The 10,931-nt window shown below is 43.6% G+C and overlaps 1 protein-coding gene across 2 annotated transcripts in view; it reads left to right on the forward strand.

Moving 5' to 3' along the window:
• Window positions 1-2,462: 2,462 nt before the first annotated feature.
• HAVCR2 (hepatitis A virus cellular receptor 2) overlaps window positions 2,463-10,931 on the forward strand; it is a 22,013-nt gene continuing 13,544 nt past the window's right edge. Inside the window, exons 1-3 of one of the 2 annotated variants that reach the window (XM_026454427.1) lie at window positions 2,514-2,966; window positions 4,911-5,249; window positions 7,144-7,227. In XM_026454427.1, coding sequence (XP_026310212.1) covers window positions 2,909-2,966; window positions 4,911-5,249; window positions 7,144-7,227 — 481 coding nt within the window. In that variant the 5' untranslated portion in view covers window positions 2,514-2,908. Of the gene's footprint in view, window positions 2,967-4,910; window positions 5,250-7,143; window positions 7,228-10,931 lie in introns of both variants that reach the window. The other variant, XM_026454428.1, reaches the window with a different exon arrangement.

The following is a 10,931-nucleotide window of genomic DNA, read 5'->3' on the forward strand; positions in this document are numbered from 1 at the left end:
GAAAAGAGAGTATGAGAATATATATTTCATTTTCTTGGGTTTGCATTGGGAGTATACACAAGAAACTTATGAAAATGAAAACCTGGCCAGGTGCGGTGGCTCAAGCCTGTAATCCCAGCACTTTGGGTGGCTGAGGTGGGCAGATTGCTTGAGGTCAGGAGTTTGAGACCAGCCTATCCAACATGGTGAAACCCTGTCTCTACTAAAAATACAAAAATTACCCAGGCATGGTGGCAGGTGCCTGTAATCTGAGCTACTCAGGAGACTGAGGCAGGAGAATCACTTGAACTCGGGAGGCACAGGTTGCAGTGAGCCGAGATCGCGACATTGCACTCCAGCCTTGGTAATAGGGCAAGACTCTATCTCAAAAAAAAAAAAAAAAAAAAAAAAAAAATAGAAAAGAAAGGAAAAGAAAATGAAAACCTATGGCATAGGTGGGAGAAACGGGAGTAAACATGGAAGAATGGGATCAAGGCTTCTTGAGCTTTTTATATTGCTTTAACTTTTTAACTCTTTGAATGTATTATCTAAAGTTTTTAAGAAAATAAGCAGGAAAGTTAAGTGAATATGAAAATGTTCAGAACCAGCTCTCTACACACAGAAAAGAAGAAAGAGTTAAAGTAGATCTCTAGACCCCTTCATATCTAGACTTTAATGAACTAATAAACTGTTAATGTTTTATAAAGCTGGTCTCAGTAGCAATTCTAGAAATGAGCAGAAAACAAAGTAGTAAAAACAAAACATGGCTGGACACCATGGCTCATGCCTGTAATCCCAGCACTTTGGGAGACTGAGACAGGTGGATCACCTGAGGTCAGGAGTTCAAAACCAGCCTGACCAATATGGTGAAACCTTGTCTCTACTAAAAATACAAAAATTAGCCAGACATGGTGGTGTGCGCCTTTAATCCCAGCTACTCGGAAGGCTGAAACAGGAGAATTGCTTGAACCCAGGAGGCGGAGGTTGCAGTGAGCCGAGCTGGTGCCACTGCACTCCAGCCTGGGTGACAGAGCAAGACTCCATCTCAAAACAAAAACAAAAACAAAATGAAACACAGAAACTGAGGACTGATGCTTTTAAGAGCCTTGACCAGTTCATGCTGCTAATAAACATAACCCCAGACTCCATGTTTAATCTATTCTACCTTACACTTGAATATGGGCATTTGCTGGTTATTAATTTAATAACAAACATTAAATTAATAAAACATAATTTAGAGTGGAAAAAATCTGACACTTAGGGGACTTATGCTGTCATTCTAAATGACCAATCATGTGCCTTTCGGCAAATCAATTTTTTGAAGTCTCAGATTCCTTGTCTATAAAATAAGAAATTGGCCAGGCACAGTGGCTCACGCCTGTAAGCCCAGCACTTTGGGAGGCTGAGGCGGGTGGATCACCTGAGGTCGGGAGTTCAAGACCAGCCTGACCTACATGGAGAAACCCCGTTTCTACTAAAAATACAAAATTAGCCAGGGTGGTGGCGCATGCCTGTAATCCCAGCTACTGGGGAGGCTAAGGCAGGAGAATCCCGGGTTTGAACCCGGGAGGTGGAGGTTGCAGTGAGCTGAGATCGTGCCACTGCACTCCAGTCTGGGCAAAAAGAGTGAAACTCCGTCTCAAAATAAAGTAAAATAAAATGAGAAACTGATTATGATCTCTTGAGTAACTGCCACTCTGTGATGCTATGGGAAGTACACACATTGAAGAAGTTGCGTATTTATATTAAATGCCATTTGTTTATATTGAACAAATTGGGTGTTTATACCAAATGCATTTAATGGCATAAATGTGAATGACAAAGAAACTCAAGTAGGCACGACATAGAGGAAGGCCACTGGCTTTTCAGAAACCACTCAGCCTGTGAGCTCACTTCCCTTCTATAAAAAAAAGCTTTCGCTTTTAAGGTGTCCAGATAAAGGTCACACTCCCAGAGCTGAGGCTATGTGAGTCTGAGCTGTTACCTCAGTAATGGGAGTGTGGCTGGAACTCAGCACTTTCTGATCATTCATGCCCAAAGCCTCTTGGATTAGGGGAGAGGGGGCACCTTGTATGCATGAGATGAAATAGGATACCAAGATCCCCTTAATTCCACTCAGAGTAGAGGAAAGGAAGTGTTGCCAAAAGGAACATGTTTTTTTCTAAATTGAAGAGTTGGAAGTTTGAAGGTCAAAGTCAGAATATTAGAACAGAGAGCCATGCATGTATTATCTAATACAATTTTCTCATTTTATAAATTATGTAAATGAGGAAACTGAGACCCAGCAAGGTTATAGGACCCACAACCTAATCTGTGTTAGAAAGATGAGACTGAGGCTTATGCTGGGAGTTGCGATGGTCTGTAAATGTGAGGATAAGGAACATGCCATTCACCGTTGTGTTCCACCTCCTAGTCCAGTGCCTGGTGCAAAGTAGGGGCTTCATAAACATAGGTCACAGGCCTGATGGAGGGACTGATTTGAGTGAATGAATCCACGGATGATGCATCTGTACTTTATGTTCTCTGCTAGTCAGAGGGACTCATACATGCTCCATTTCAGGTTTATCTCATCTGGGATATTATATTAGAAGGTTCTCTTTATGTGCCATGACTGAGTAGCGTTTTCTTCCACTGAAGTACTGCTTCCTCTTTGTTGATGTCACAGGACAAACATCAGAACACTTACAGGATGTGTGTAGCATGGCATGACAGAGAACTTTGGTTTCCTTTAATGTGACTATAGACCTGGCAGTGTTATTATAAGAATCACTGGCAATCAGACACCCGGGTGTGCTGAGCTAGCACTCAGTGGGGGCGGCCACCGCTCATGTGATTGTGGAGAAGACAGCTGGAAGAAGCACCCAGTCCATTTGGAGAGTTAAAACTGTGCCTAACAGAGGTGTCCTCTGACTTTTCTTCTGCAAGCTCCATGTTTTCACATCTTCCCTTTGACTGTGTCCTGCTGCTGCTGCTGCTGCTACTTACAAGTAAGTCTGGGCATGGATATTTACAGTGAGACAATGGTGCTGTACAGAGGACAAGGAAGAGATACAAGGATGGCCATTGTAATGTTGTTTGTAATAGCAAAAGCTTGGAAGCAACCTAAATGTCCATCAGTGAAGGAGTGGGTAAATAAATGTGATATAATCATGATACAAACAGTGAGTCTGAGGAAACATACTGGTATAGAATGTCTCAAAATTATAATGTTGTTAAAGAAAAGAAAGGTGCAGAATAATGCATATATTAGGCTTCTATTTGTGTGTGTGCATTGTCGGGGAGCAGGAATATGTGGACGTTTCTTCATGTATAGTCTCTAGGAAAAGGAACCAGGGAATGGTAAAGAGTTGGGAGAGTAAGGCATATTTTTCTTTTTTCTTTTCTCTTTTCTTTTCTTTTCTTTCTTTCTTTTTTTATTGAGACAGAGTCTCACTCTATTGCCCAGGCTGGAGTGCAGTGGTGGCATGATTTCGGCTCACTGCAATCTCCGCCTCCTGAGTTCAGGTGATTCTCCTGCCTTGGGCACCCGAGTAGCTGGGATCACAGGCATGCACCATCACATCTGGCTAATGTTTTTAATTTTTAGTAGAGACAGGGTTTTACCATGTTGGCCAGGCTGGTCTCAAACTCCTGGCCTCAAGTAATCTGCCCATCTCGGCCTCGCAAAGTGCTGGGATTACAGGCGTGACCCACTGTGTGCCCGGCCACTTTTTCATACACCTTTGATAGTGTTGGAATGTTTTTACTGTAGTTGAGTCATATGAAAACAAAAGGGAAATAAAAAATCAAAAGAAAATATATAATGAATGTTTTATCATATATAAAATATGTATAGGTTTTTTAAATGGAATTAACTTTGTCAATTGAGGAAAATGACGAGACAAGTCTCAATCATTTTAGGAGATTTGTTTGCCAAAGTTAAGGAGGCACCTGGGAGACAGGTCTATGCCTTTCTCAGAAGATGATTTTGAGGGCTCCAAATTTAAAGGGGACAAGGCGGGATATTGAGAAGCACTCAGTTCTCACATTAAAAAAAAAGGGGCAGAGGAAAAATATGGGAATCTGCATTTTGCATTAGGTAACACAGACAAAATGGGGTAGGGTAACAATCAGATACGCATTTGTGTCTGGCCGGGGTGACCGCGCCGGTAAAGGTGAGCTATCAATCTGCATCGCACAGTTGAGCAGGAATTTCCTTGTAGGCAAAATATGGGGGAGGCGTGCAGCCTTTCATCCTGTAGCCATCTTATTCAGGAATCAAAAGGAGGAGGCAGGTGTCCGTGATCCGGTTCCCAGCTTGACTTTTCCCTTTGGCTAAATGAGTTTGGGGTCCCAAAATTTAATTTCTTTTCACAACTTTAAACCTTAAAACAACTCCATGAGTAGTTTCAAATACCCAAGATTCTTATTTAACCAAGAGTTTTTATTTACTGTGCCCTTACTGCTTAAAAAGAGATGTATGTTAGGAGAGCCTCCCTTGGTTGATGAACAAACAAGTAGCCCAGATGGGTGGGCCATTTCCTGGCTGACCATGACCAACTTTTCTGATTGTCTGTTTCCATCAGCCCTGTTCTCCCGTGTTCACAGAATTGGGCCACAATTCTCTCCTAGGGCAGTGTTTCTGAAAGTGAGGTTCTGGGACCAGCCACGTCAGCCTCATTGAGAACTTGTTAGAAATAAAAGTTCTCAGGCTCCACCACAGACCAAGTCAGGAATTCTAGCAGTTGAGCCCAGCAATCCGTGTTTTTGCAAAGCTTCCCAGTGATTCTGATGGCTTTCACATCTGAGAAGCATTGTTGCAGTGAATCATCCTCCAAACAGGACTGCAGCAGTGGCTTCCCCTTTATTCTGTAAGGCATTGCTTGCAGTTTTCCTGAAATGGAGTAACCTCACTCACTGCCTGAGTCTTGGCTCTCCTTCTCTCTATTCAGGGTCCTCAGAAGTGGAATACATAGCAGAGGTGGGTCAGAATGCCTATCTGCCCTGCTCCTACACTCCAGCCCCGCCAGGGAACCTCGTGCCCATATGCTGGGGCAAAGGAGCCTGTCCTGTGTTTGACTGTGGCAACGTGGTGCTCAGGACTGACAAAAGGGATGTGAATGATCAGACATCCAGCAGATACTGGCTAAAGGGGGATTTCCACAAAGGAGATGTGTCCCTGACCATACAGAATGTGACTCTAGCAGACAGTGGGGTCTACTGCTGCCGGATCCAAATCCCAGGCCTAATGAATGATGAAAAACATAACCTGAAGTTGGTCATCAAACCAGGTGAGTGGACCTTTGCATGCCTTCTTTATGAATAAGATTTATCTGTGGATCATATTAAAGGTACTGATTGTTCTCACCTCTGACTTCCCCAATTATAGCCCCTGGAGGTGGGCCGCCAAGACCTAAAGTTTAACAGGCCCCATCAGTGATGCTCAGTGATATTTAACACCTTCCATCTGTTTTAAAACTCAAGGGTGTGCCCAGGTGCTGTGGCTTACACCTCTAATCCCAGCACTTTGGGAGGCTGAGGTGGGAGGATCACAAGGTCAGGAATTCGAGACCAGCCTGGCCAACAGAGTGAAAACCTGTCTCTACTAAAAACACAAAAACTTAGCCAGGCATGGTGATGGGAGCCTGTAATTCTAGCTACTCGGGAGGCTGAAGCAGGAGAATCACTTGAACCTGGGAGTCGGAGGTTGCAGTAAGACGAGATCTCGCCATTGCACTCCAGCCTAGGTGACAAGAGTGAAACTCTGTCTCAAAAAAAAAAAAAAACAAAAACAAAAAAAAAAAACAGAAAACCCAAAACTCATGGGTGGAATGTATAGATGGGAAGAAAGACCTAGATCAGTGGTTAGAGACCCTGACTCTCATTAGAATCACATAGAGAGTTTTTAAACAACTACAGATGCCAGGTACGGTGGCTCATGCCTATAATCCCAACACTTTGAGAGGCTGAAGCAGGAGGATCACTTGAGGCCAGGAGTTTGAGACCAGCCTGGCCGATATAGTGTGACTACCCCTATCTCTTAAAAAGAAGAAGAAAAAGAACCCACTACCAAAAACCAGAGAAATCAGCATCTCTGGAGGTAGATCCTAAGCATTAGCTGTTTACAGAGTCTTCCTCAGGTGATTTTACCCCAGTGCAGCCAGCATGATGAACTGCTGGGTTGTGCATGTATGCTGGGAGGTGAACAGGCTTAAGATTTCTATAACATGTACTTTGTGACCAGATAGAGCTGAGTTTAAATCTAACTCTGCCTCTTACTAGCTATATGATCCTGAGCAAGTTATTGAAACGCTGTGACCTTCTCCTTTGTAGAATATGACAATAATACTTATCATGTGGGCCATTAGAAGGATTTTGTGTGATAATATTTTATGAAAAGCATTTATAAGTTGGGCATCCTAAACCTGAAATGCACCAAAATCTGAAATGCTCCAAAATCCAAAACTTTTTGGACACCGACATGGCATTCAAAGGAAATGCTCATTGGAGCATTCTGCTCATTGGAGCATAAGTATAGTGCAGATACTAAAAAATTTTTAAAAATGGCTGGGCGCGGTGGCTTATGCCTATAATCCCAGCACTTTGGGAGGCCAAGGTGGGTGGATCATCTGAGGTCGGGAGTTCGAGACCAGCCTGACCAACATGGAGAAACCCTGTCTGTACTAAAAATACAAAATTAGCTGGGTGTGGTGGCACATGCCTCGAATAATCCCAGCTACTCAGGAGGCTGAGGCAGAGAATTGCTTGAATCTGGGAGGTGGAGGTTGCAGTGAGCCGAGATCGTGCCATTGCACTCCAACCTGGGTAACAAGAGCAAAACTCCATTAAAAAATAAAATCCAAAAAAATTCAAAATATGAAACATTTCTGATTTCAAGCATTTCAGATAAGGGGTCTTCAACCTGTAATTATGGCCATTTGCGTGGCTGTTAGTTCCACTATTAATAATCAGAATGTCACAATGATGACTGCATCTTACCTTTGTCAAACATTTGAAGTGTGTCATACACTCTCAATGTAGGTATCTAGGCAGGTTTGGAAGCTGAGGCTGTATTTCTCTTTCTTAATGGTCTTTCACATTTTTTTCCTGCTGCCCCTTTGATTCCCTGAAATAAGCTTTCTGTTGTCAGATAATTTTCATCCTTATGTTGGTTTCTGACATTAGCCAAGGTCACCCCTGCACCAACTCTGCAGAGAGACTTTACTTCAGCCTTTCCAAGGATGCTTACCACCGGGGAACATGGCCCAGGTAACTATGCATGGGGCAGAGGAGGGAGTCTTTAGCTGGCTCTGAATTCAGAGGATTTTGAATGTGGGAAAAAAGATGAGAAAACAGTGTGCGAGTGGAGGCATGGATGTCTCTGTGCACCTGAAATAGTGTTTGAGAAGAGGGAAGTGGTGGAGACACACCTGTGCTGGGAAAAAGATGCTCTGGCTTAGGATTATTTTACTTAAATTTTAACTTTTTAAAAAAGTTAATAAACTTTACAGTCTTTAATTTTACTTAAATGTTAACTAAATTGGATGAAATGCTCATTACTTTGTCCACATTTTCGGATTGACCCTGGACTGGCGATGTTTCATCATGAACTGGTGCCAGTCTGTGTTTGGGAACTGACACATTGGATTAGGTGATTTCTAGGATGCCTTCTAGCTAGAATAAAGCCCATCAGCTTCCCTGGATTCCAACCTCAGAAGGAATAGTTAAATTCTTCATGTAATTCAGCAAGGATGTACTCAGGGTGCTCCAGATGAGAACATTGGGCAGAAAGTAGAAGTCAGGTCACATTGATCATGAAGATTAATTTTAAGTCATTTCTTGTCAGTGTCCTGGTCTCTCCTAATCTCTCTGGAGCTCAATTTTTTTTTTTCTTCTGTAAAATGAGGTTAATAGGTGAGTCCTACCTCATAATGTCATAAATCTCATAAATCACACCTTATGGGCTTTAAATAAGAAAATGTCTAAAACGTTTAGCCCAATGTCTGACCACAATTTGTCCTCAGTATATGTTAGCTGTTGTCATTAATATTATAAGATCAGGAGGCAGAATGAGATTGTGGTTAAACTACTTCAGTGACAGGTGGAATGGGTTCTCATTTCAGCTATTCTTGCTAGCTCTGTGACCTCAGTCAAGTTGCTCAAATTCTCCGAAGCTCAGTTTGCTCATCTCTACAATGAGGATAATTCCAGTGCCCATACCATGAGGTTGTTGTAATGTATAAACATGATAATGTATGTAAAATGCTCAGGCTAGTACCTGGCCCATAGAAAGCACTCAACTGTTTATTATTACTATAGTTACTAGTTTTAGCTCTCCAAAGGTTCAGTCTTTGGTTAGTCTTTAGTGATTGGTAGCCAAAATCTTTTATGCAATTAGAGAGAAAACTATGGTGGGGACAGATGAGTATCCACATTGTGGGTTAATAAAGTCATACCAGATACTTATTGTATGCCATTGTTATATTTTAAAGAATCCTACAACCATAGTCCTAGAAGGGACATCAAGGGTCATTTAGTCTCACTTTCCCATCCTGTGCTTCAGTACTTTTTTTTTTTTTTTTTTTTTATTGAGACGGAGTCTTGCTCTGTCGCCCAGGCTGGAGTGCAGTGGTGCCATCTCGGCTCACTGCAAGCTCCGCCTCCCGGGTTCACGCCATTCTCCTGCCTCAGCCTCCCGTGTAGCTGGGACTACAGGTGCCCACCACCTGGCCCAGCTAATTTTTTTTTTTTTTTTTTTGTATTTTTAGTAGAGACAGGATTTCACCATGTTAGCCAGGATGGTCTCGATCTCCTGACCTCATGATCCACCCGCCTCGGCCTCCCAGAGTGCTGGGATTACAGGCGTGAGCCACCGCGCCTGGCCAGTACTTTTTACCAAATCACCACTGAGTGGGCATTTTCTGTAGATGGAATTTACTCCCTGTCGAGGTGGTGCATTTCCTTATACTTGTCTCTACCACGGACAGAAGTCTTCTTTCCTTTAGTTTTTCGTTTTCTTTTTCTTTTTCTTTTGAGAGGGAGTCTCACTTTCTCACCCAGGCTGGAGTGCAGTGGCACGATCTTGGCTCACTGCAAACTCTGCCTCCTGGGTTCAAGCAATTCTTCTGCCTTAGCCTACTGAGTAGCTGGGATTACAGATGCGTGCCACCAAGCCCGGCTAATTTTTGTATTTTTATTAGAGACGGGAATTCACCATGGTGGCCATGCTAGTCTTGAATCCTGACCTCAGGTGATCCCTCTGCCTCAGTCTCCCAAAGTGCTGGGATTACAGGCTTGAGCCACCACGCCCAGCCTTCCCTTTAGTTTTTGCTTGTTAGTTCCTTCCCTCTAGGGCAACAAAAATGGGAATATAGGCACAATACCTCGAATCTCTGAACTTCTCAAGGGCCTGACTGAGAAAAAATATTGAAACAACCAAAAGTATGTCAGTAGCTCCAAAATAGGAAAATAAAATAAAAAATTGAAATTTATGGATATTTAATGGCTTGTCTATAATATGTAACATTATGTAAATTGGCTGCTGGCAAACCAACTCAAAATGTGGGATGTGGGAGCATTTAATATAAAAATGGGGCTGAGCACAATGGCTCACACCTGTTATCCCAGCACTATGGGAGGCCAAGGTGGGCAGATAACTGGAGCTCAGGGTTCGAGACCAGCCTGGGCAACATGGCAAAACCCCATCTCTACTAAGAATACAAAAAATTAGGCTGAGTGCAGTGGCTCACACCTGTAATCCCAGCACTGTGGGGGGCCAAGGCAGACGGATCACCTGAGGTCAGGAGTTCGAGACCAGCCTGGCCAACATGGTGAAAACCCCATCTCTACTGAAAATACAAAAATTAGCTGGGCGTGGGGGTGCATGCCTATAATTCCAGGTACTCAGAAGGCTGAGGCAGGAGAATCATCTGAGCCTGGGAGCAGTGAGCTGAGATCTCACCACTGTCCTGAAGCCTGGAAAATAGAGCAAGAGTCCATCTCAAAAAAAAAAAAAAGTATAAAAAAAAAAGCCAGGCATGGTGGCATGGGCCTGTAGTCCCAGCTACTTGAGGGGGCTGAGGCAGGAATATTGTTTGAACTCAGGAGGTTGAGGATTCACTGAGCCAAGTTGGTGCCACTGTACTCCAAGCCTGGGCAACAGAGCAAGACCCTTTCTCAGAAAAAAAAAAAAAAAAAATGGAGTAGAGCCTTTAAAAGTAAGAGATCCAAGGGCCTGGAATTTGAACACAGAACAAATGCAACTTCTCTTCTACCTGAAGGAAGAAGGACTGGGTCACAGGTGAGTCCTCAGCTCTAGAGTAGATCTGCTTTAAATCCTAGCTTTCCCAATTAATAGCTGTGTGATCTTGGGCAAAGTGGCTCTCTCAGACTCAGTATCGTCATCTGAAAAATGGGGAAAATAGTTTTTTTTTTGTTTTTTTTTTTTTTGAGAAGTAGTCTTACTCTGTCACCAGGCTGGAGTGCGATGGTGCGATCTTGGCTCACTGCAACCTCCACCTCCTGGGTTCCAGCGATTCCACTGCCTCAACCTCCTGAGTAGCTGGGACTATAGGCGTACACCACCACGCCCAGCTAATTTTTTGTATTTTAGTAGAGACGGGGTTTCACCATGTTGGCCAGGATGGTTTCAATCTCCTAACCTCGTAATCCGCCTGCCTTGGCCTCCCAAAGTGCTGGGATTACAGACATGAGCCACTGCGCCCGGCCTGTGGTTTTGTTTTTTTTTTTTTTTTTGAGACGGAGTCTCACTCTGTCGCCCAGGCTGGAGTACAGTGGCCGGATCTCAGCTCACTGCAAGCTCTGTCTCCCGGGTTCACGCCATTCTCCTGCCTCAGCCTCCCGAGTAGGTGGGACTACAGGCGCCCGCCAACACGCCCGGCTAATTTTTTGTATTTTAGTAGAGACGGGGTTTCACCGTGTTAGCCAGGATGGTCTCGATCTCCTGACCTTGT

The sequence above is a fragment of the Piliocolobus tephrosceles genome, chromosome 4 (genome assembly GCF_002776525.5).
Source record: "Piliocolobus tephrosceles isolate RC106 chromosome 4, ASM277652v3, whole genome shotgun sequence".
Classification (NCBI taxonomy): Eukaryota; Metazoa; Chordata; class Mammalia; order Primates; family Cercopithecidae; genus Piliocolobus; species Piliocolobus tephrosceles.